We start from the raw sequence: 26966 nt of genomic DNA, 5'->3' as shown, positions 1-26966 counted from the left end.
AAGACGACACAAACTTTTATGACCCCTAGAGAAAGAGATTTTTTTTAAAGAACTCCATTGATGTAAAATTTCTGTAGAATCACAGAATAGTTTGCGTTGGAAGGAACTTTTTTAAATGTCATAATGTCCCAAGCCCCCTGCCATGGGCTGGGAACCTTCCACTATACCGGGTTGCTCAAAGCTCCTTCCAGCCTGGCCTTGAACACTGGCCAGGGACGGGGTATTTTACATAGTATCATCCCTCTAATTCTTAATACTCATTGCTTTGATCTACTTCACTGCTAAAATAAGAACAGGAAAGGAGGTTACTGAACTGGTGCTCCACTTAAGGCAATAGGTAAAAAGACATCCATGTTAAATGTAATTAGTTAATACAAATTAAGATAACTACATGTTCTATTGTGAAGATCATTCAAAGAGTTATTTGCTTTTGTCATTGAACAGTGCTGCATTAGTTCTCATAATTTGGTTAGTGCGTTAGCACTAAGTATATCCTATTGATTCAGCAGATAAAATGGACCTAAGTAATCTTCGTATTTTGCTGATTTCCCTTAGATTAATTTAGCATTTAACTCAGTATACAGATTATCAAAGGAGAGGTGTTGACTAATTACACATTTTGAAGAAATAAAATAATGCATTGGAGCTGTTGTGTTGATAAAAATTTGTAGTGTACATCAGGTGCATTTTTCATAGAAGCCCTTATTTACATGGAAGCTGTGATGAAAAGCTGTGAATTCCTAGTAGACCAGTTACCCTAAGATGATGCTGAGTGTGGAGACTCTTATTCCAATATTACATTGCACAACAACTGCATGTTTAGCCAAAACAGTGGTGCAAGAGATATGTGGGATACAAAGGAGTCCAAAAAGTAGGAGAAAATCATGCAATTTGCCTGATTTCCACAGGCTGTGTACAAATGCATGGTAACATCTGCCTGAAGAAAATGAAGCTCTTACTATCACTTCCCCCCAGATCATTCCTCTCCAACATTTCATTGTTTTCACCCACTCCACACAAGCTTTCTGAACCATTTATGCCACGGATCGTCTTCCTTAGCAGTATTTTTAAATTTATTTACTGTGGGATTTGATTCTGGTTTTACTTGCATGTTTGGAAATGAGGAGTAATTCCACTCTGATGCAAAAGCTGTCTGAGGTCAGAAACCCACATGCCACCTAGAAAGTTCAAGTAACACAACACTCTCTTGGATCATAATTACCTACTGTTGCTTTAGTGAGCAATAATGACGGCAATATGTGGTCCGGAGTCAGAACAAGTAGAGTAAGTAAAGAAACTGCTGAGGTAAGGTTGGTGCTGAGTGAGCTGAAAGGCAGATGTCTGCTTTGTCAGGATTTATATGTCTCTCCATCATTTGGCAGCAGAACCAGGGAAAAATTCATTGCTTATTTAGATGTTTCAACTACCTACCAAAGCCAGGTGGGATGAGTCCAGGACTTAGATCTGCATGAAGTGCACTGCAGAATCAGCATCTCTTTCTCTGGAACATCGAAATGTTTATAAAGAAATCCAGGCAGATCTCTCAGGAGGGGCTGACAGTCCCATTGCAGAATAGCCATGAGCAGATTAGACAGGAACTTACTCTGGGGTAAAAGAGCCTCAGAATTTGGTTTGAACCCAGAAAAAGTATCTTAGATCTGAATATTACACATCTCTAGTGAGTGTCCTTAGTGTTACACACCTCCTAGTCTACATTTTGGACATCTTGTGGGACTGTAAAGGTTTCCAACTTTGAAAGGTTACATAGGATAATAGAATTATTCTTTGCCCAGTTCTAGTCTTTAGAGTTATTTAAGGGCCTTCATAAACCCTGAGACATAAAATTCACATGTCCAGATATCCATGCTAAAAAAATTAAAATTACTTTCTGCCTGAAATGATTTCTGCGCAATTCCAGAGAAAAGCAGAAGAGTCACTCTTCTGCACTAATAACCAGGAGGGAACTCTACCTTAAGTGGAAGAATCTGATTAAAAAGTCTGGAAATGGAACATTATTAGTAACTCTGGCTGATAAAGCAGTGCCCTTTGCAGAAAATGGCAGTTTAACGGATACTACCTTTTCACAGAGAAATCCAGCTTTCATCAAGATGATAAACCACCAAGCAGCAGCACTGGGAGGCAAATGGAGAGAGGCCCCTAACAGGACATTAGGGTAAAAAAAAAATGTAGTTTTTGCAGCACTTGGGGACCACGAGGTCAGCCCTCAAGCTCCATAGCTCCTGGGGCTCGGAAAAGTCTTTAAAGATACCTACCACTCCAGGTGGTGTGATACTTTCCAAAGAAACTCCCAGACCTGCTTTTTCCTTGCCTTGCTTTTTTCTTGGGAACTCCCTTGTGATGGTGTCCACACGGCCAGTACCAAGTCCTTATGTTACACCATGCTATTTACCAAAGTTAGGGAGTCTTGCATGGCCAGGTACCTAGATGGTCGTGTACCTATTGGTGGTGGGGAGCTGGGTGGTGAGCAAACCCTGCCTTGCACTCCATCGTACAGGGCAGCACCCTTGGGGTACTGTCTGGGCTTTTAGCAGACAGGCAGTGAGTGCAGAACAGGAACACAGATGCAGCCTGTCAGCTTACTATTATGGTTTAAGCCTGTTTGAAAGGGTGTCAGTACACATTGCCCATCACCCAGTCCCTCTTCATCTATTCTTTTTCTTCAGGGTCTTCTTCTTCTTCAGGGTCTGTAGCGATAGTACAAGGAGTACTGGGTTCAAACTTAAAGAAGGGAGATTTAGGTTAGATATAAGAAAGAAGTTCTTAACTGTGAGGGTGGTGAGGCACTGCAACAGGCTGCCCAAGAGAGTTGTGAATGCTCCATCCCTGGAAGTGTTCAAGGTCAGGCTGGATGCAGCCTTGAGTAACCGGTGTCGCTGCCCATGGCAGGGGGGCTGGAACTAGATGATCTTAAGGTCCTTTCCAACTCTAACAACTCCGTAATTGTATGATTCTATTCTTCTGAGATATCAGAACTCCATAGAGAAGCCTGCACAAAATCTGTATGGTCAGGAGCAGGCTTTGTGCCCAGGCAGAGTGCTGTATGCCATTTGCTACAGCATTTCCAGAGGAATAAATGACCGAACCAATCTGATGGATTCTGATGCCTGACTTTTACGGAAAATATTCAGGCACATTCCACTCACAATATGAAAAGCATCTCCAATGCTGTGAGACTATCTAAATAAGCCACATCAACTCTTCCTAATCAGAGAGATGTGGTGTTATTTTTAAACCTGCCAAAAAATTTTAAGCCAAGTGGTGTGGGATGTTACGATTAAAGGGCCTCAAAAGAGTTATTCGTCTCTCTTTATTTTATTAAATATTCCTAGACATACCCTTAGGATGACGGATCAATAAGTGCCTTTGTGGTTTCCTGATAGAAGGCAGCAATTATTTTCTTCCATTACAATATAAGCATAACCCAATTTTACTCATCTATCATGTATGTAATGGTAATAAAGAAGCATCACCATGTGTTTATTTTACTGTCACTTTGTCTTTTGTTTTGGTGATCTTCTGTTTTCATTTCATGTTCTTCCAATTGTTTGTGCCTTTCAATTGACAGGAGTTGTGACCAGTTGGTCTTGCTTTAGGACACTTGCTGGGAACATGGTAGCAAAAGCCTGTTTCTCTTTTCCTGTAAGGTGAATGGAGTACTTAAGGCTTTCACGTGAACTTAGGTGCAGAAGAAACAAAGCCACAAGATCTTCACAGAGCTGAATTTGGATTTCATTTTTAGAGGTGCTTTTCCATGGAAGTCAATAGTGATTGAAGTCAGGTATCAGAGGACAGCTGGACTCCCAACCGTTTAGCACATAAGACACACAGTAAGGCTAAACAAAGCCTGTAAGATCATGAACTAACAATTGAAATGTGTAGTTGAAATTGTCAAGGCTAAACTGAACCTATTTCCTCACTTAGAGAATCACGCTTAATCCATAATAGAGGTGCACACTACTGAACTATGTCTTCAAATGAAGTAAGCAGCATTTGTCTCCCCCCCTAAGGAACTTCTCTGTTTTGAGGAGTACCATACCAGGGCTGATGGTGACTAACTGTGACCAAATAAACTCTGCTAAAAGCCTACATCCAGTTTTCTCTTCATTGTGGGTGAGAAGATTCCTGAACAGTGATTCAAAACCCTCCACAGCAGCCACCTTTGTCCTGACTCAGGCAATAAAACCCTGTTACTATTACTGCAACTTTTCCTTTTAATTCAAAGCCAGTTCTGTTTCCTCCTTGCTGTCACTCGAGTGACAGTTGTCACTCGAGTGACAGCTAGCTCTCCACTGAAGGAAATTATTAGGAAGTGCTAACTGGTCACAGCTCTGCTGAGGTACATCTGATATAAATGAGATGCGCCATCGGATTCACTTTTCCTATCCCTGACTTCAGTGAGCCCAGACTTTGACATAACATGTATTTCACTTAAATAGAACTGGAAATATTTTATTTTCACTTTGTAAAGTTTTCCACAAGCACTGGAATAATTAAAGCACAGTTGTTTCTGGACTTACATCTTGTGGTTGGTTGACTCAGCTAAGCTCTGATGGAGACTTTTCCCATAGGTGAGTAATACCTGATTTGGTCCCTGTGTGTCCTTTTAGTGTTTGTAAAGGGGCTCCTTACACTTCATCAGTTTCCATAGCCTGAGCATATACTGGATCTGTCTCTGGATTCACAAATGGATTCACATCTTTAAGATTTCTGATTGTTGCGGCTGTTAGGTCAACTGTCAGAAAGACAGGTATACAATAGCATAAGCACATAGCTTCATTCCTTTAGGAAACAAGGCTGAAAACTAGACAATTTTGTCAATCACATCAAGATGAGTTGAGATATTTATTTTTTTAATGTTTAGAATATGAGAAGAATGAGTTGAGAAGTGTTCTGGATGTTTTATTCTGGTTTATTTTCGGCCTAATTCTACCTTCAGAAGCTCCAGACTAAATAGTCCTGAGGGACAGCCACTTAAAAAGATGGACTACCCAAAGTCCAACAAAATTATGTACAATTGTCTTGTGGGACTTCTTTTGATAACATGAAATGGCCTTCATCAATCAAACTCTAACTGTAAATTATCAGATAGCAGTCTCTTGCAAACATTGCTAAAGGCTCATTTTTCTTTTTAACGTTGAAGTTAGTGGTATACCATATTCACTGCTGCTCTGTTTTCACTGTCCTATGACTTAATCTCACAGTGGTCAGTGCCTTTCACTTGCATCAGTGGTCTGTGGTTTCATTCTCTCGACATCAAAGAGAAAGATCATCTTGGCTACATTACAAAAAGCAAGTTTCGAAATTTGACAAAATAAACTGTGACAAACTCTCACAATTTATAAAAGCTTTCTTTTAAGTTGAAGATGGCTTACAAAAGGGGAAAAATGGGTTATAACCTCATGTACGTTTTTATAATATACAAAAAAGGGCCTAAGAAGAGTTGAGGGGTTTGGGACTCTTTCGTTTATTATTATTTTATCTCCAGCAAAATCAAGGAAGACCACATTTGACATTCCTGACACAGGCATAAGAAATAACGTGCTTTCCTCCTGCCTGCTTTTTCCCTTCCTTCATCTTCCAACCTTGTAGGTCTATTTTACACACCTGAGAAAAACAGGTGTGTAAAGGATGCTTGGCAAATACTTGCCAGCCTTTTTAACCAATTAAAACCCGAGAAAACTCAAAGGATGCTTTTTATTGGAGCCCTAATGAGTCCTCTGGAATAAAGCAAAGGAAATGGAACAACAAGCCTTGAAGGTCTTGATATTTCAGTGTTAAGCAAACAATCCTGACAAAAATTCTGCCTGCCTTTATGCCATTTAAAGGAACCACAAGAAATAACAGAAACGTTTTCCTCTGTATCAGTTTAATGCAGCAGAAATCAGGTTTCTGATGGCATTTCTTGAAAATGGGCAACTATAACAAACATGTCTGCAGTATGAGACATTCAGTTCTGATATGCAAAGCAGCAGCAGCCCCTGGAAAAGCTTTTGAAACAGGAAAGTACTTCCAGCATGTGAAAAGTGGCAAATTATTCTGTCAACATTTTAATGGTATACTTTGCTATGAAAAGATCACCTTATGAAACAGGTGTACAGGCAAGTACAGAATGAGATAAGTTAAAGGCTACAAGCTTTAAAGACAGTCACTCACAAATAAAATACCCCAGGAATAAGGAGAAAAAAGTACTTTCAGAGAAGAACAATATTCATTGTTAAAATTAACTGAAAAATATTTTAAAAAGGATGGTAAAACCTAAAATGAAAAATTAGGCCAGCAATAACAGTGAAGAAAGATAAGAAGTTACTGTGCTAAATGTCTGCTAACTGGCTTTTAGCTCCTGAAAATTGCCTTTCCCTCCAAAGAAAGGGAATAAGATGCTATGCCTGTTGTGGTTGCTGTATTAGAATCTGCTGGTGATGCCTATATCTGTGTCGAACACCTGGAGCCTGCGATAAGCAGCTGTCCCCCTTTGGTGATGAAGCTCAGACTGGGCTGGACCCCACCTTGAGCACATTCCACTGCTGAGGAGGCACCACAGAAGCTCTGTAATGTATGCTTCTCCCCAGGCCACCCTGTCTCACCCCTGGCAGTGACAAGCAGTCCTCTACGCAAGACACTTCCACCTCCAACCAGGGCATGTGTCAGCATCCTGTCCTGGTGCCCTATGCTGGGCAGCTCTGCTGAGGAGGACTCTGGTGGCACTGGGGTGATGAAAATCTGCAGTTTTCACCCTCACTCCAGCCATCCCAACAATGGGACCTGATAGATCCCATCCACCTTCACTGTTGCTGAACCCTGACACAAGCCTCCTCTTGGCTTGTGAGGCTCAGCAGAGCCCCATCCTCTGGCCCTGTCCTCTGGCAGAAGACCTCATGCCAGCTATGAGCTCCAATTTTCTTGTATTTGAGAAAAGAAAGCTTCCCAGGGAGGACATACAAGGCCCTGCTGCATAAGCAGGTACAATTCAAAGCTCTAATGTTTCGTGTTTCAAAATAAATGTTAAAAGTACCCGACTCCCAGATCCTGTATTTCCTTACAAGAGCTGACAGTGGCACAGACACTGGCCAGAAGGGAAGAAATAACTTCTGTACTACCTTCACTCACAACATTTCAGATGGTTGCAGAGCAGCAATCACGCAAACACACAGTGTACAGAAAGGCAACCCTCCCATGTGAGACTACCAGTGTCCTCATTCAGGTACACTTTCCATAGGTATTTCTTTCATTAAGAAAACTGGTTTCTGTGGGACTGTTTATGTATCAAACATGACTAACTGAATTACAATTTGGCTCTTCACGGCATGTTCCAAACAAGCTCTTTCATTTATTTTTTTTTTTTCTAAGGAGGGCACTGATTCAGCATTAACATAGTTTAAAATATGAGTGATATTTTCAGGGACTCCTCAGTGCACATGGATATGAATGTTACTGAATACTTTTCTGAAATATTAAAAGAAATAACTGCCTAAATATTCCATTTATCTGCATCACACTGTCAAGAAACACAATTACTTACAAATTACAAAAAAAAAACCAAACAGGGATTTTTTTCCCCACCGTTCCACTAATACTTTTTTAGTTCCATAATATGGACTTCAGTGATTTTCATACTCCGTTTACAAGAACTAAGCCTTACAGAGATGCATCAACAGCAGTGCCAAGTAATTTGAAATGATGAGGGGCTTACATTCTGTAACTGAAACTGATGAGATGGCTACTTGGCAATGGAGTAGGCAAAGAGATGAGGAGAATCCCAAAATGTAACAAATTAATTGTCACTTACCCTGTTCAAGCAGTATTTGCTCTCTTTCCCATAAAAGTGCTGGAGACATTTCATATTCTGCTTGTCAACAATCTTGTTGAAGAACTCATTGATGGTTCGCACGGAGACGGCGCAGACAGCAGATCTGTTGGTTGGTTCAGAGGAGTCCGGTTTGCTTTGTGCAAAAACACCGTAGAGAATATCATCGTTCAACCCAAGGCCCATTTCATAGGCTAGAGCTGCACCCGGCTTGCTTACGTAGGCAGCTTGCAAAATGTTGAATACCTCCTTTCGGATGGACCTCCTTCTCCGCTTTTCGGTAAAAATACACTCAAGAGGCATTTCCATGTATGAACGCATCTCTGAGTCTAAAGTGCAGAAGCGGATAATTCTAGTGTGAAAAGCCTGGGAGTCAAGAGATTCTCTCTGGACAGTCAGAAAATAGACAAAGTGATCATTTTCAAAGGCATGGACATACCTTATGGGATATGAGTCACGGAACTGAGGGAGGATATCTATGTAAGACTGATCTGTGAGAAATTCAAAACCATCTTGTGTTTCTTTTAACCTTCTAACCGATATTGAATGCAGCACACGGGGAGGTTGAAATGTGGATGATACGGTATTTCCAACAAAGAAGTTGACAAACCTGTCCTTTTCGGTCACCAAAACTTTGGTTCCTAAAGTGCTTACAACACAGTCAGGACAATTATCAGGTTCTCCGTCCACCCGGGGTGAATACATGCAGTGCACCTCACTTTCAATGTCAGCAGGGTTGTCAGGGTGAATGATGTGGCGGTGGCAGATGCCTCCAGACACACTACCACAGCTGATGAGCTGATCATCATAATAAGTTTCTAAGAGCAGCGCCATGTTGACATTATCCTTCCATATGCTGTTAGAAAGATTGGCTTTATCTCTGCAGTCTTCACATGGTGCACAGTCAGGGTTCTCCAAAATGGGCCCAGTCTTGTACACAGAAATGTTCTGGAGAGTTTCATTTAGTACATAAATCTTGTTGATTGCTCCAATATAAACATGTTGCTTGTATAAAACTACATTCTGAATTGGTGTTTCTGCGATGAAGTTAGGAAGATCATATTTTACAGTCAAATTCATCTCTGATTTTTTAGCTGCTTCTTTACATTGTCCATGGCTCCTCTGCAGCAAGGCAAACAGGAATACAATAAACCCAGAAGGATATGCAGTAAAAGGCTTCATTGTCAGAGATTTAATCTGTCAAAATATATTTAAAGGAAAGGAGTGGTTACATTTCATATACTAAACCATCAGTTTATCAGTCAACACAAATCTGTTTCTAGGCTGCATCTATTAGCACAACTATTTCAGTTTAAAAAGTGTTGTAATATTGCTAATTAATAGGCTTGTGCTAGAAACTGTTACAATTACTGGGTTTTGTGGGTACACATTTCACTGCTTTTAGAACAATTCACAGAAGGATTTTCTTACAATAAATTTTGCAAAACCCTTCTGTGTGCTGTACAACAGCAGAAGAGAGATGACTGCTTCCATACTGGCAATGAACGAGGTGACTGATAGGGTTTAGAGCAAGATGGTGCACAGGTAGCTAAAAGCAAATCTGCTTAGGACACTCAGGACACAACTGCACACAAAGCAGTTGTAGCACTTTGGTGTGCAGATTTAAGACATTTGGCAAGCTCCTCAAGGGGCTGAGCTGGTTCTTAGTGCAGCTGCTCAAAAATGATAAATAGAAAAGACACAAAATTAGGTGAAGATTTGAGCTGGAAGTGGGCTTCTTTATTCTGCTGACATTTTTGATTAACCAAGGAAGAGATTTTTTTCCACCAGACCAAAGGAAGAAACCCTCCTCTCTCTCCCTTGAGATCCCAAATCACTGACTTTCATGAGATGAGGGCCCAGTTTGGAAAAAAGAATGTTTTTTTTCAGCCAGCTCTACTTCTTGGAATAGTCATTTTCCCTAGTGTTGACAAGGTTTTGTAATATATTAGAATATTTTATGCATCATGTGGTGCCTGACATGTACAAGTTTTATTTTAGGTCTTGTACCACAGCAGTAAGTCACTCTGGTGAACCTTCACAAGATACAGGCGTATCACTCTATTGTAAACAAAGGGATATCAAGTGACCTACAGCCATTAACTGATGAAATCAAACAACCTAGCATTTTTCTTTCTTTTTTTTTACTTCTCCACACAATTGTTTGATGTGGCTTGAAAAACCAAGGGCAGATGACTAGTGTGATATTTCACCCCCTCCAAAGATCAATTAAATGAGCTGTGGTTATGAGCAGTGTCCACACTATGCCTTGTCACACCAGGCATTTTCTGTTAGTGCCATGACACAGTTCTTAAGCCAAATTTAGCTGCTTCATGGAGAAAACAATTATACTTTCTAACAGCAATATGATCACATACTTTTGGAAAACACTTCTAGTTTGGCTATAGTTAAGCAATTGCTGCTAATAAGAAAAATGCTTATGATTACTGAAAGGATTTAAAATAGACAACCTTCAAAATGACAAACTAATAAAAGGAATATGTACTGACTTTTTACTTCATTAAGACTAAGCAAAATGAAAATATGACTACAGACCAGAGCTGTTTCAGCTCTGTGTAAATTCAGTGTTTTCACAAGATTGGTTAAAACAGTCCATCAATATAATATTTCTCCTTCCTGCCTTGTCCATAGAACTCTTTCTGTGGATTGCCTCACTAATTACACAAAATAATAGGCTTTGGAAACAATTAATTGTTCTTCTTCCCTGTTATCTGATAAGAATAATGATTGAGAGCTGGGGATAAAAATCAGAAACTCAGGCTATTTGCAAGTATTAGCTGGTAAGAACAAGTCACACTTCTGCTACTGAGAATTAAGATCTTCCTTTAAACCAACAACATTTTCTGACATTAGTGATAACAGAATCCTGGAAACAAATCAAGCACGGATTTAAGATAAAAAGAAAATAAAACAATAATAAAAAAGAGCTGTGAGACTGCTCTAATTAGAAAATAGCCCCAGTACACAGAGCAGTGACTTCCGTATTGTACAGGGCAAGAAACAGTTTTCTCATCCTCTGAAACTTCTTACTGGTACAGAACTTTTCCTGCTCTGCATTGGGATGAAACCAAGAGCTTCCAAAGTTTATGTGAAACACCCAGAAGTCACACCGGATCCAAGAACGACCAGGTTCACATCCCTGCTTTCCCAGGGAATGCCAGCCAGGGAAGGTCCCCGCAGTGGGAGGAGTGGGAGCCTGGTGTGTCTGTCTGCCTCCCTCAGCCAGCACCTCTACCCAAGAAACTGCTACAACTGATGCACTCCTGCAGATTCACTTCTGACGAGCCAACGTGTTCTGACAAATACCAGATCAAGCAGAGAATTCCAAAAGTGCTCCATTTCTGACACAACGTGGAGGCAGGTACATCACTTACTGCAACAAGTTTAAACCCACGTAACAAAGGTGGGACTGTGGTGGAGAGAGAAGACAGTAGGTGGGACAATAGTTAGATGAGGCTGATCGACCAACACAGGAAAAAAGATGCAAGGTTACCTGGCAGACACTTACATTGTTGCAGTGTTATTGTGGGCTATGCTCCTGCTTTAATGTGTTCCCAAACAGATTTTCCACCCAGTATGACCCTTGGTCTTCAAGTTTACAACCCTCCCCATTGTTTCAGTGTCCAAAAGAGAAGATCCCTAGCTGTCCAACAGCAAATGCCAGTGTGCACTACAGAGACATTTAGTGCCATAAATACCAGCTTGACTTATTCTTTCCCTCAAACCACATCTTGGGATGTGAGGCCAGTATCCTCAGACAAGCTACTCTGCCTGCACTTGGTGAAACAGTGCTGGTTTGAATATGTGCCCTGGAGACAGAAAATTCCTCCTTAGAATCCTTCAGCAAGTGATACTGGAACCGAAAAGCCTAACAGCAAGAGCAAGGGCGGGACTCAGTGTAACACAAAGGATGCCAGGAATAATAGGTACTGTATTTCACCACCTCAGGAAGGAAAGTATGAGCAATAAATGAAAACCAAGTCATCTTTGCTCTCATATTTGAGCTCCAACATTGTGTCTTCCTTTGTACGCTTTTGAAGCATTTCAAGCATCTTCCCAGACAGAAATCTGCTGATTTGCACCTATGGGAAGCTCAGGCTCATATTTGTGGGCAGCTCTAGGGAAGATGGTTCCTCACAATGCATGTCTCCAACACACTTTGAATCTTTCCTCTAGGTGCCTGAAATCAGAAGGCACGTGCTCTACTGTGAGACATTTATAGCTTCGGGAGAACAAAGGAGTTATGTGAAAAGTACAATATGCAATTCCTTTTTTTAGGTATTTGTTTTTTCACAGTCCTCACACCATTTGAACTCCACTGTTCCTCAGTAAGACTCCCATGACGTTTGGTGCCTATTTTTACCTCCATTTGACCCCAGGGTCTTTCTCTATTGCACTGCTGCTACTTCCAGTGCAGAGCTGCTTTTTTTGTAACCTCCATACCAGGTCATTGCAAACATACTTTACCTGAATGCCTCCTGAAGTAAAGGAGAACTAAGGAGAGTTAAAAATTCAGTCTCACCTCTCTTCAACAGTCCCAGTTCTCCTTAGCACATACTCAAATGTAGTTTCAGTGAACTTAAGCACTTCAAATTCTGCTGAATTAAACCCAAAATACTTAGGCTGCAGATACACTTTTTGAGTACAGGTCAAAGAACTAGCTGCTATCACTTTCAGAAGGAAAACAAGTAATCCCTTTGTTTCTGTAGCTGGTTTGAATGATGGATGCTGTTCATTCTTTTGTGACCTTCCCCTGACTTGTGTGTCAGTGTGTCTTTCATGTGTCTACAGAAGACTTGCAAGCTTTGGCCTGTGACAACTATCAGCAAGCAATAGCTGTGGATGGATTATTCCTTTTGCAAGAGATATTTTCAAAGCCTGTGTCACGATGTGCTCATTTTTCCATCCCTCAGCAGACAGTAGCTTGTGTAACTGATGAGAAAATGGATTTTGGTCAACCGTTGCAAGTGGCTACTAATGATGTGTCATATTACTGTGCTTGGCAACCTCAAGTCCTATGGCTGACGCTTCCCACCAGGCTTGGTCTTGAGTGTTTGTGCACCATTAACGGCTTCCTAACGGCAATCTTTTCCTGACAAGTTTCATTCTCCCTAATTATGGCCTGGGTGATAATTTGTAAATATTGAACATCGTGTCTCTCTTTCACACTGTTTGCCATTGTACTGACAAGTCAGGCCTGGTCTTACTGTGGAATAATGTTCAAGCTGTCATATGCAGTGAAGCCAGAAAACACAGTCATGCTTGTTTTCCTAGCCCTCATTTCAGCAACTCAGGTCCCATTCGACTCTGATCACAAAGCACTCCATGGATCTGCACGGGCTAAAACAATACACTGACATGAAGGCATATTTTTAAGTTTGACGCATTTAATTTTTCCTTTTTTTTACTACAGAAAAGGAAATGACAGGGTCCTACATATCCCACATAGAGCGTGTTTGTATAACAGATTTAGTCCTCAGATAGGTCATGTAAGGTAACAGCAGAGCCATATTACTCCATATTTCAAAATCACTACTGTCAGCAAATGGTAGCCTTTTTCCCTCTTCGAAGAAATACTTGATAGTACAGTTTTATACTTTTCCAGTAGGACAGTACATTTTGCTACTTTGGGCTCTGACAGATTCATGCTGGCAAATTTATGTAGGATAACCCTAGTGATAACTGCTCCTGAAAGTTGTTTGCTTTTCTACCTTGATCTGAAATCTGTGCCAGTTCAGGACCTGATTCCCTGTGGATTAGAGGCCCTGCCATGGAGACAGCAGCATCATTTAACAGGAGAGGGCAAATGAGAAGGGGAGATGGTAACAGCTCCATCCATCCAGTTTAATCTGTTGTTGCAAATCTGTCACAGCACTGGCATTAGCTTCAACAGACTAAGCCCACAGTGGACATGTCTTCATCAGACTTTTCAATTACTAATTGCACATATTCTCTACGTCCACAGATTAAAAATGTTCTTAAGCCAGAATTGCTAGCCTGAATTAGCTAACTTTAGTTAAAATAACAGAGAGAACAAGGAAATTTGACAGAATAAGTGAGCAACAAACATAAAAACGATCCATGAGTTGATTTCAAATGGCTAATCTGAGTTCAAATCCCTGTTCCTTTGTCTTCAGCACTAGTTTCAACTCTAGTTTAGGGTACTCATGCTGACTAGGGTGGGAACATAATTTTTCTGCAGCATGGTACAAACATTAACATGATGCATTTTCCCAGTGCACAGAGTCACAGGACTGAGTAGCGGTGATTTAGGTCATGAATTCATTTGTAAAAGTACTGAGAGGTTTCTATGGTACTCCAAGAGGTAAGTGTGCGTGCAGATGGCTGATAGTGAAGAACTGGAGGCAGAAGATCTGGAGACTAGGCAATTTCTGGAGGATCTACCATTAACTAAGTCCTTTGCATATTCAGTGCAGTGATGTGTCAGAAGAAATTGCTTTCATTAGCATTGTCCAAATGATCTGTAAGCCTTTTCTTACAATATTCAAACACGCAAAAAGAATCTAAATTCTACTTGCATAAAATATACTCTTTAATATATATGGTCCATTACAGGGTCCAATATACCACTGAAATTTGCAGCAGCTACCAACTGAAGCATTTTCACTGTCTGCCAGGTTTATTTTTACCAGGCATTAAAGCACAAGAACACTAACCCATCCTTCACAGTGGAGAATATTTTATTCTTATACTCATCTAGAATTAATTTTCTATAGGTGTCCAGCATTGCAATGAAGCACAGACTGTTTTCTTTGAAACTTGCTTCAGACCTTAACATGCTGAAGCCAACTCATGTCTTGGGTCTGTAGCACAACTGGATTTATTTAATCATCTTCTGCTGTCATGGGCTACAATGGTGCTACAGGCTCTTTCATAACGAGCCTCAGCAAACACCACTATATTACAAATGAGTGGATCAGATCAAGAGCTATAGATTGCTCAAAAAGGCTAATTTAAAAGCTGGTATATAGCATTTGTTGTGATTCAGGGAAATTTCTCATGTGAGGAAGTGGTACTCATTCTAAGGGCTGAGAAATCAATTCCACAAAGAATAGGAACCAAAAGAGAAGTTCAAAATACACAACGAATAATTGAAGAACAGGGAGGAAATACCCACAATAAGGTAGGTCCTTCGTTTTTTGTTCATGCTTATATTTCCAGATGGATTTGGATCTTTAAACACAGGAGGACAGCTTTCCACATCTGGATGTATAAGGATGGGAGGATTTTATTATTACTATTATTCTATTGTTTAGTGAAAACATTATATTGTGTAGCAGGAAAATAGAAAGTGAACTTTGAACAACACAATGCTATCGATCTATGCCATTCATCTGAAATGCAAGTCAGCAATTGTAGACATTCATTAAGAAAATACCTTTGATGCTATTGTGGCCCATTATCACTACACTGGTAATAAAATAAATCCAGTTCTAGCACAGACTTAGGCTTGGCACCTGCAGCAAATAATTCAGCCTGACAACTGATCGGGGAGTATCTTATTCAGTCCAATCAAAAAAAAAGAGCTCTGTGTGTGTGTGTGTGTGTGTGTGTGTGTGTTTGCAGAATAACATGCTGTGCTTGTTATTTTACATGTCATGACCAGTAACACAGGGTAATGCTGGTCTTCTGCTTCAGGTTAGTGAATATACTAACCCAATTCACTAATTCCCTCCCATTTTTTTGTCTGCTTGGACAGACTAATTAATCTCTTAATATATTTTCAATGCATAAGCAATGCAAAGACCTTTACCGACTTTAGCTAGTTGAGATACATGCAGACATGTGCCATGGTTCACAGAGGAAGTCACACAAGCTCAGGTAAAGATGCAAGTACACCTTACAGTAGGAGAAAGAAGTTTTCTTGTACTTCTGAGTCAGTCCTGTTGATCAACTTTTTGCATGAATCTGAGCATTTTGTGGTTGTCTGTACGGAATGGGGACAGTGTAATTTCCTTGGAATGTAGTTCCTCCTTTCGTGAAGAGCCAAGCTGGCAAACCTGGCTGCGAGCACAATTTTAGCTCAATCCCCTAACTACTCTCAGCACTTACTTAGATTTTTTACTTTATGCTTTCTGGTTATAATATCCATCTACCTGAATTCTTGTATTGAAATGCAGAGCAGATTTTGGAAGCCTTTCCTGTCTTGTAAAGCTAATAGCTTTCCATACTGTGATAATTAAAGGAATGGCATGGGTCATAAAATGAAAAAGATTAAAAGGCAGATAGCCATGAGTAACTAAGACAGCATACAGATTTGATCTAAATGTTCCAACAGCAATTATGAACAATCTTGATGCAGGGCATTTCCTGCAGTTTAATTGTCAGTTGGTGATAATGGTTCTCAGGAGTCCCTGAGACAATAACTCTTCATAGGCAAGCATTAATCTCTTTTATGTTGTGGGTTTTTTTTAAATATAACAAGTTCTGTGCATCAATAGATGGTGATGATAAATTACATAAGAACTGTACCAAAGGATCTACATGCATACCAAATTATTCAGTTTTCTTCTGATGTCATAGTAAATACAATAAATATAATAATAACAGCAACTAAAACCCAGTAAGTCCCTGAATTCCTTCCAGGTGTGGTACAAACACCTAGGATATCAAGCAAAAGAAATTGTGCTGGCTCTGTTCTTTTCTCTGAAAGAGGTAGCAGGACAGCGTCAGGCAGTGGCTTTTCTGCTCCACAGGCACACATAAAGCATACCACGGGGTGCCATGACTTTGCCCTTCTCAGTCAGTGTGTCTCCAAGAGCCACAAGGCAAATTGGTGACAAAACCTGGGTCAAGGATTTCCAGTAGTTTGCTGATGCCTTGTTTGATACATTGCTCATGAAGCTGAGATGTCACGGTCAAACTTCGTGCAGGGCCCCAGTGACAGCAGCACATCTGTACACATGAGCTGGGCTCCTTGACTGAGAGTTCACCCACGGGCTGGAGTGAGACTGTCAGCTCTCCTTTACTCAGCCTGTTGGGGGTGGCTTCTCCAGTAAAGGAGAAACTGGGAAAAAGGTCTCTTTGTGTACCTGCACAGACGCCTTTAGGCTGCCTCCAAGCCCTCTCCTTGCATCTAGGAGCTTTTGCGAGGCTGCTGAACAAGTGTGGCCTGGCACAGCCCGCTGGCCTGATACTGTGATTTGTCCACATGTATTATATTTAGTGCTAGAAAGTAGGCTGCACCCTTTCCATGCCCAAGCTGGCTCCATAAGCAGTATAACCATGATCGTGTAGTACTGTGTTTGAGATAACTTACCCTGCCAAACACTAACTGCCTCTATGCAAACTAACTTGGTGGTCTTTGCCCCAAGTAAAAAAGCAGTGCAAACTCTCAGAGCAGCTACAAATAAAAGCGAATAGATTCTGTTTGTAAACCAGCAAATGAAAGCAAGTCTGTATTTATGCCTTAGCTTAGCAGAACACATCCTTTACCTGATATCAAAGTTAGTAACCTGATGGTCTACTTTGCTTCATAGCCGCTTTTTGATAATCAAAGAGGAGCAACGTGAAGGATAGTGTTCATTTCCCATCTGTGTTTGGTTAGGAGGTTATGACCTTTTCTTTTCAATGCTGACCTCACTTTTGTCACTGCAAGTTTACATTATTGCAATGCACTTTAACTGATGCCCTACTTTCACTCAGTTTAGAAACTGAGTTAATGATGGCTCATTGGCATGACTGCCGCTGTGCTGTGAACCTGTGATTCATGATCTGCTTCCAAGGACTTTACGGTATTGGTGTTCATAAATCCCGAAATGGCCTGGGACCAGCCTATCTGACATCCTGGCTCTCACCAGAGGCAACGGTGTCACAGCTGCAATCAGCAGAGTGGCTGATCTGGAGCAGCCTCAGCTCCCGTTTTTTTGGCAGATGTCCCTCAGTGAGGGTCTGTCAGCCATAGCTTTTATTCTGAAATATCGTGCTGACCTTCAGAAGATGCTGAAAAGCTCGCTAGTTTGAAGGTGTTCAGGGATGGCTGAGCAGCCTGAGATCTCACATGCTAACAGGGCCTTGTCTTTCTTCTTCTGAAAGTATTTTTCAGCTGCTTCATTTACTTCCTTTCAGCCTGTCCCCTCCCCTCATCCTGGGGAGACCAGAGGAACGTAAATGTGCAACTGGCTGCTCTCAGGGGTTCTCATTTGTACAGGGCCTGGTACCAGGGTTTGGGCTTGTTCAGATCCTGGAGTGTCTCCCTTGGAAATGTGGAGCCAGATTCAAGGAGTTTGTGAGATAAGCAAAGAGTCTGTTTCCAAACTTCAGAGAGTATTTGCCTTTCTCACAGGGGTGACATGAGGATAAATTTGCTTACTCTTACAAAACACCTCCAAAATATGAAGGGCTTAGTGCTGGTGTTTACAACAGGCACAACATAGCAAGGCTGAGCTGTAGGACACTGCCTGCCATAAAAGGGATGATTTAAAACCATGGTCTTCACCCCCACAAGAACGGGCTGGCTAAAGATCCAAACCTGAGCCTAGGGCTTGGCTTTGCCCCTCTCTGCCACCTGCCCTCCCTGAGTGCAGGCAGCCCCGGCTTGCACCTTCCTGCCATGAGAGATCCAGCACCCCACCCCAATGGCCGTTCCTTGCTCTCCTCCTCCTGTCCTGGTGGGAACATGCAGACAAACAGTGGAAGGCAGGGATGTGAATCCTCCCAGGCAAAGCGGTCCCCATGCCTTGCAGCAGAGTAGGCCAGCAGGAAAAGAGAGGACTAGAGGCTGCCTGTCAGCAAGGGGACCCGTCTGTGTGGCTGGCTCCACCCTGTCTGGGCACTGCAAACCAGCTTAGCTGGGAGCTGTAACCCAGCCAGGACCAAGGGCCTCGTCCTGCTCCACGTGATTGCTTCTCCTGTGGAGCTCAAGCTCAGGTGAGATCCAAGGAATATTCAGCACAAAGCGCAGATCCCGGTTAATCTAAGCACCTGAGAGCTTTATGGCTAGGAAGTGTTAGCTTTCTGGATCCCTTTCTTGGACTTAGGCCCTGAACTCACTCTAAACCCTATTTTAGATGCCAAAGCAGCCTGTCTGGATCTTACCCATAATTTTAAGCTTGGTCTACTTATCCAAAAGGAAAATAAAATGGCAGTGATAAAATTGGAAACGTCAGTTAATGTACGACTTAATATTACAGTTGCTTCTGAGCATGAGGTTTTGTTAAGCAGTTGATACCACTTAATTCAACACATTCTTTTACACACCTGCTCCTCCTTAAAATATTCAAATTATATTGTATTGCTAATTAGCACCATGTATGCCCTGTTCAGATAAAAAACTGGACTACTCGGGCCATTAATAATCGCTCACTTGAGCAATTAAAATTTGAACAAGATACAGCTGTTGCGGATGACAGTGGGACAGATCTAAACTTATGCAACTGGACTGTACACAAAAGCCTGGTCTCGGACCTAAGGTTTGTCACGGTAAGTTACATTCCTTTACTGTGAAGCTGCCACCTTTTCCAAGACTTGACTCCACAGTCTTCATGCAAACAATATTCTCATTGATTTCTGTGATAGTTGAGCTGACTCAGGACTAGAAAACGGGGTGCTTAAAACAGCCTGAAAGGCAGAAGATCTGTTGACATGACAGAATCTCAATATTACCTCATTTAAAATGAGCAATAGATGATACAGGGTAAATACTGAGACGTAGAAGGCATAACTTAACAGGGATGATAGGTGCAGAAGAGTGAATCTTTAAAAATCTTATATATTGTTAATGAAGATAATCATTACTCTTTAAAGAAAGACTGAATTAACCTACACTGCATTTCCAAGTAACTAGCTAATGGACACAGGCATTATCTTTTCATATGTCTTTGAAATCCCTATAAACCATGCCTAGCCAAATATTTGACTGATGGGCTTTTACCCCTATTAATAGCATGTGATGGAGGTCTTGGTAAATAACCTGCCTTTTCCAGATGGGAAAGTGGTACTTTCTTATTCTTCAGCCATCTCTCATTGCTCCTTGCTGCTTCCTGAAAGGCTTTTTGTACTGTGAAAACAATTCACTGGTTGTTACCTTGTTTTAGTGCCCTACAGGGATTTTGGGTGCGTACTCTCCTGAGATAAGCAGGAAGCCCTCCTGCTGCAGTCCAGGGAACTTTGGAAGCCATGTGTGCTTATCTGCAGGCAGAGATTGGCCCAGCTTGTGTTTAGTTTATAAAAGAAGTGTGGTATTATTTGCATAGAAGGAGCTCTTTCAAAGCATGCTATATGAAAACCTCTCGATTTGAAAACAAACAAAGGAAAAGAAAACACACAGCAATTTTCAGGAAGCAGCAAAGATGTCTCTGAGCTCTCCCCCAGCTGATTTTATCATGGCAGCTTACATCTGAAGAACAAACACATACTTATTTTCGTAAATGTGTTTTCAGAAGGAAAGAAAACTCCAGAGAACTGGTAAACAGTCCTTCTGACTGATAATGATGTTGCATGGTGTTTTCCCTTTTTAGCCCTGCAGGAAAAACATGGGATTCAGTTCTGAAATTAGAAGGTCATTAATGATTTCTGTGATTTCATGTGCTCTGTGATGACTTTACCTACCTCCTGCCTGGCTCTCATCTCTCCCAGCAGCTATGAGCACGCTCTGCATTCAGAGCTCCTCCTCTCACGTAGCCTGCCATAGCTATCCAGGAAAAATGATAACTGCTGTTGGTCAAATCTGTCTGAATATAACCAGGAGAGGGAAAGAATCATCCCTTTCTCACAAATGGACATGCCTTGCAATACATCTCTTCTGTATACACGAGATTGGAATAATAAGGGCAAAAATCCAATGGAATTCGAGATAAAGAATAGTAACTGAATTCTATGGGATTTAATGGAAAATAAAATGTAATGGGGTTTTAACATACTGCAGTTCTGAAGCATGAACAGAATCTATATTAAATTTCATAGAACAGTTCAAAACCTTATAGTAAGGTTCCTACACTGAGTATATTCAATAGGATCTTCCCATTGTGGAAAACTGACTAATGAGCCAAGGTGGCGATGTGGCAAGACCTGGACAATGTCAGAGGAGAGGACAACCCCAGAGAAGTTGCTATTTAATCCTCTGGGAAGGCAAAATGACACAGTGAAATACTGCCACTGTGCCACGTTCTCTGGTGATTCATATGTAAGGCCAGTGCTTGCAATACCAGGAAAACCAGACATTTGGGAATTTCAGATTCAGATTACAATATACTTAATAAACACTAAATACTAGCAAATGAAGAAAACAAAGCGAAGCACAGAAATAAAGCCATAGTACTACTGTGTATCCTGTACCTGTTCTCAGCACTTGCATAGTTTCCACTGAAGGTGATCCAGATACCCTGAGTTTAACTAAAGGCACCAGCATCCTGGCTGGGGGAACACCCCACTTAATATTTGGAAGCACTGCAAACTTAAACAAGGATAAAATTCATTATCATGCAGCACTCTGGCCTTGAGCACATATGGGAAGGCAACAGCAAAGTGAATGCCAAAGTTTTTTCTTTATCAGAAGGGTTAAACAATAGTTAAGATAAAGTTTTCAGTTATCCACTGTAGGTTAAACTGCATCTTCAAACACGCACAACATTTTTCACTGATTTGAATGGAAGGTAAACACATTTTTCAGAGTGAAATTTGGATTATTTTCTCTGCTGCAGAAGTCCCTAACCTCATCGGGAGCTCCACACTGGCTCACTGCTTCACTCGAGTCCAATACTGTTTGATTTCTACCTACTCTTTAATGCATTATTAATATTGTGATTTTATTTTTCTTTTTATTATTTATTTTTTACAGCAGCTTTTGGCATTTATAAGAATGATATTGAATACCAAGTATTAACAGAAAAAGATAAGCCTCTAATCCAAAGAGCAAAAGCAATAAACCTAGAGTTTAAGCAAAGGTTTTGCAGGACGGTAATATACAACATTTAAAATGAGTACCCACTTTCTAGAAGTAGACAGAAAAACTGACTATAACTCCAGCAATTCATTTAACACTTTCAGCAACATTAGGAAAGAGCAATTAATCAACTTTTGACATGAATTCAATTACCAACACCTTTCATTGTTTTCAGCAAAGATGCCTCTCTGCTTTATCCTGCTTTCTCAGACCTAACTAAGAGAATCTGGTATTTCTGGATGAGAAGAAACATGTCACGAAGACACATTAAAATGATATAATAGCACCCATAACAGATATGGAGATATATAATAACAGATAAAAGGATATACAGTTTCCATAACATAAATCCTAATACAGTTTTGGCTGTGTAAGTCTTAAAGAGAAATCCAAGCCTCAGTTAACCCAACACATATCTGAAAACAGGTGAAGCTTGTGAAGTTATTTCATTTTACGGAGCAAAACATGCTCTTTCCTAGTCATGCATTTGGGACAACCCACAGATTTGGGAATTTTCTTAAAAGCTAGGATTACTTGGAAACCTTCTACCTTTATCCTCATAGGATCATCCATGTTAAGGGTGTGAGTGGGGGAGAAGCCAACCACAGTGACTTAGTAAGTATCTCTTAATGGACCTGAAATTTTAGTGATTTAGTTTGGCCCAAACAATCCAAAAAGCATTCTTACTCATGCTACAGACAAAATAACATGTATGCCTCCAGACGTTCTGATGGCAGAGCAGACCTCTACCAAGACTGAAACCATGCTAGCTAGAATAGTTTCAATATGGAAAGAAAGTAAATGAATGGTGAGGCTCAGCATCCAGCTCAAACACACTAAAAAATCCCACAAAGAAACAAATATTTTATCCCAAAATAAGGGGAAAATAAGTGAGTTTGGAATTCTATCTGTAGCTGGTAATTATTTTCATCTGCTCTTTAGACATGCTCAGAAAGGATTTCTGTTTCCACAAAATTTCGACAAAAATAAATAGTTCCTGCAGGAATTATCAATTTGTAAAATATTAATGAGGAAAATTTCATGTGGAAAAAGATGCTTCAATCTCCTATTAAAGCTGAAGGAGAGGAAATCTTTTTGCCAATACTGTGCAAACACAGATAAAGGCAGAGTTAAACCCAGTGTCCATGGAGAGTCAGTGGCAGAACTCCCAGGGATGACCACGAGGCCACAGTCTTGCTCACAGTTCCTACCAGGCAAGTAGCACAACCACAAAAGGAGGTAGAAAAAGCAAGAAGTTGCTTAAGACCCACATGTGTTGTAGGTCTGAGCCACTGTGGTGGGTGATAGGGGGACTGGAATTCAGCTGTGGGCAATGTTGTGCCAGATGTGGGCAGGGGCAGCAGCAGCACAGCTGGGGCTGGGCGCGGACATCCCGCACCAGGGCCATGTGGCTCTCAGCCCTAACAAATGCCTGGCGTAATCAGTCCATTAGTCCAGGTTTCTCCCAGTCCCAGACAGTTGTTTAAAATGAGCATCATTTGAAGCAAACCAGAAGCCTTAACACTCTATTTAATAAATAACTATAACTTTACTGCCTAAATTCAGGGTGGTCCAGACTCGCTGCTGTTATAGGGAACATGCCTTTCTGAGTCTCATAACACCATCCCTCCCCTCTGAAGGGGGTTCAGCTATGGCATGTAGGGTGCGGAGGCAAGCTACAATGTCACAAACCTAGGCACCCTAGACCGCAAGAGGCAGGGGTATTATATATGCTTTATTCCTTGGTCACCTGCCCATGTCTACACAGCTGAAGGCCCTTCAGGTACTGCATGCAATCCTCCTGCAGTTGGGCTTTTGCCTGGAGGCCACCTGTTGGGCCTCTTTGCTCAGAAAGATTTTGATGAGACTCTCTTAAGGCGCAACCAAAGCTGATTCTAACCATTTTATAAAATAAATCATACATTTGGCAAATTTCGTATCCTTATGCTGAAAGATCATCTGCCCGAAGCCAAAAACTTCCTGTGTGGGAAGTGGAGAGCTTACATTGTATAAAATTGTCAATAAAAGTTAATTACTTATGGCCTAAATCTAGCTATCCTTATAACTGTGCCGCCTCAATTAACTGAGTCTGCCTGTAGAAGTGTAACTGTGAGGCCCCTATGCTTGCTTCATCATCAACTCCAGAGCCATGCTATTTTGAAAATAAAAGACCTGTATCCTGTCCAAAAAATAACCTCTGAAGGTGACTTGCCATGTTGCCATTTTGGATTACAAAAAAAAAAGTAAAAATACTCGGCCAACACACAAGGGAAGGCTTAATTCCAGCAAACACACACATAAACAGGAAATCTCTCTCCTGTCAGAAGGTATTTTTCCTTCGTACAATGGGGTTCAAAGATGTGTCATCATATAGTTTAAAACAATTGCTAAGGAACCTTACCATTTCCAATAGCTTAGGAATAGAGTTGGCTTCCATGGCCTGTCCGAACTTGCATGGGAAGCACACAAACACTAACAAATATGTGCTGGCTTAGGCCAGTGTAGAGTTCTTAATCAATAAGCATGTCAAGCTGGGGGACAGGGAAGGGAGGGAATCAATTTTCAGAAGGCAAATGGTAACAACTGTAGATTTAATCAAATTGCAGATGCAATCCCTTACTATTCTCAGTATTTTTGAAAGAAAGTATCTCCATGGCAAAGAATGAATTTCAATAAATGTCACATATTTAGTTATATTGCTGATTTTTTAAATTTATCAAGCTGGGTCACTGAGCCTTCACAGAAATGATACCCGCACATGTCAAAAAGATTCTGATACTATTTAGCTGGATAAACGTCAAAATGAAGGAGCTATGGTAGAGGAAAGCAACTTACATAGAAATTGTTATTTCTCTGTGACTACAGGAATAAAGATATGCCGATGTGACCCTTCTGAGAGAGGTTAAAGCTACAACGCACACAACAGAATGGATAGCTATCAAATACCATGGTGATGGCCACAGCGTGAACACTTGAGCAAAATGAAAATCTTCTGAAAGCATTCAGCAATTTTCCTTTTGCATGCATTTGTGACCAAATTTATCATGAATTCAAACAAGATTCCTTCTGCTGCCTCCCATTCAAAAGGCCAGTTGCATGTTCATTTTCTTGGGACGAGCACAAAAGACTATCATAGAGCTGTGGGGTGCAAAAAAAACAGTATTCTGTTTAAGTATTTAGAGCTTATTAAACTCCTCAGCATTACAGAAACTCTTCTGTTATTGACACCTGCTTGAAAAATGAAATGCTCTGAGGCATTTGCTTCCCTGGAGACTGGTGTACAGGGAAAGGCGGAGGAGAGGGTTCAGGGCATTCACCACTTCCTTGCTTGCACACGGCCTCTCCTTAAGATATGAGGGTTATAAACCCCTTAAAATTTGAGGGTCATAAACACCTCAAATTCTTCGTCTCCACTTCTGTTCTCCACTTTGGTATACTCAATCACAACTAATTCAAGGAAAATCCGTCTAGGCCTAGGGGACTCAGTCACCATCCAGCCACATCAAGTGGCTGAAAAAGATCACAGCATGACTAAAAGGTCTCAGAACAGATCAAAAAAGTTGGCAGTCTACTTGGGAACAGTGTTTCCTTCAAAAGAGTTATATCCTAGACCAATTTGGTCTGATAACTTTACCTCTCCTTTATTTTTCTAATGTTTAAAATTGGAGGAAAAAAAAAAAAACTTTATCTACTTGTACGACATCATAGTTTTCCTGAAGGCAAATAGCTTGGCAATTTGCGAGATTTGTTAATGCTAGAGGAAACAAGTTAGCACACATACCATGTGTTTGAATGCCTTTGGAAATTAGATTGAAACACTGATTTGATTTCCTAAAAGGTACCTTAAACAAGGCAAGGTTAGAGATTTGGAGAGTAATGAGAATTTGTGTGACTTCAAACAGCTCTACATAAAACAGACCTGATATTCTGGGGGGAAAAAGGTCACCTAATTATTCGTTTCCTGAAGGCCCTGTCTATACTACATTTCCCCTGGGTAAGGAAACTGATTTAAAAATGGCTTCTGCGAACGTGCTTGCATCAGTCGCTATGTATGATATACAGATCTGTTAGAACCATTGCCAAGAGAAACACAACATTTTTACAAGGAGAGAACAAGAGAACCTGCCTGGCTTGGCCATGGCAAAGAGGTGCCATCTGCAGAGTCTTCCACGACCCATGGTCCTGCCTCCTTGCTGATGGTGTGCTGCTCAGGACCACATGGTGCGACTATCAGTGGTGAGCTGCACAGGTTTAATCACCAGCTACAACCTTCTTGTGGGAGGCAAAATCACAGGCTGTGGCCATGGTGGACAAGATTCCCAGGTTGATGGCTCCGCTGAGGGTAACAGCCTAGTGAAACATGAAATTGTGACTTTGGCTCAAAGGCCAGCCAGAGAGGCAGCAACAGGGAAGTGAGAAGCCTGGACACAATGGTTTCATAGGAACCAGCCATGAAGGTGTGGTTGCCACCCAAAATCTTAGAAAGGTTTGTTTGAAACATCACACACTGCAACCCATTCCTTCTCTTTTGCACCAAACAGATCCTGGAACTCCCTCCTGGGTTTTGTGTTCTTGTAGTTTTGGAGAACACTATTCAGCTACCCTATTGCTTCCTCACTTGAGATGATGTGTGTTTTTGTAGGGCTGAGAGAGCCCAAGCAAGATCTCCCTTACACTAGATAATCCACAAACACACATGGAGATGCAGAACCTCTCCTTGCTTTCCGTCTGAAGTGAATAAAGTCTAGACACACCACCACCACCACAAAGCAATTGTGGTACAAAGCAGATCACCCTGAGGCCTGGGACTCCCACCGCCATAGTTCTGGCTAGTTGGCTAGCCCAGTGCAGCATGCTGCCAGCATTAGGTTCTCTTTGCGGCTGTGAAGGCAAGGCTGCTGCTCCTGCACTGCAGCCAGCTGTGCCAGTTGGTCTCTGAAGTCCTGGAAGCCAGATTTGGGAGGCAGCAGCCTTTGAATTTCTCCTCTGAGTTGAAAAACACAAAGCAGGTCCTTGCAGATCACAAAAGAATGAGAGTAGGTGGGTTGGCCCCTTCAACTGCATTGGACCAGCAGGAGGAGGTTACAGGTCATCAGTTAAGGTACCGGAAAACGATAAATGCAGGAAAATCAGGATGGGAAAGGCAGTCCTGGGATGACAACGTTTGCACTCAATTTTGCATTCATGAGCTGTTCATTGAACCTCTGCTGAATTTTG

General features: G+C 41.2%; 1 protein-coding gene across 7 annotated transcripts in view; it reads right to left on the bottom strand.

Moving 5' to 3' along the window:
• Window positions 1-26966, bottom strand: part of MET (MET proto-oncogene, receptor tyrosine kinase) — a 94191-nt gene that overhangs the window by 64906 nt on the left and 2319 nt on the right. For all 7 annotated transcript variants that reach the window (XM_065699550.1, XM_065699414.1, XM_065699491.1 and 4 more), the window contains one exon: window positions 7808-9022. In XM_065699550.1, the coding sequence (XP_065555622.1) occupies window positions 7808-9007 (1200 nt within the window). In that variant the 5' untranslated portion in view covers window positions 9008-9022. The remainder of the gene's footprint in view (window positions 1-7807; window positions 9023-26966) is intronic.

Source organism: Lathamus discolor, chromosome 1, assembly GCF_037157495.1.
Source record: "Lathamus discolor isolate bLatDis1 chromosome 1, bLatDis1.hap1, whole genome shotgun sequence".
In the NCBI taxonomy this organism is placed as follows: Eukaryota; Metazoa; Chordata; class Aves; order Psittaciformes; family Psittacidae; genus Lathamus; species Lathamus discolor.
This window is presented reverse-complemented; position numbering and strand designations above follow the sequence as displayed.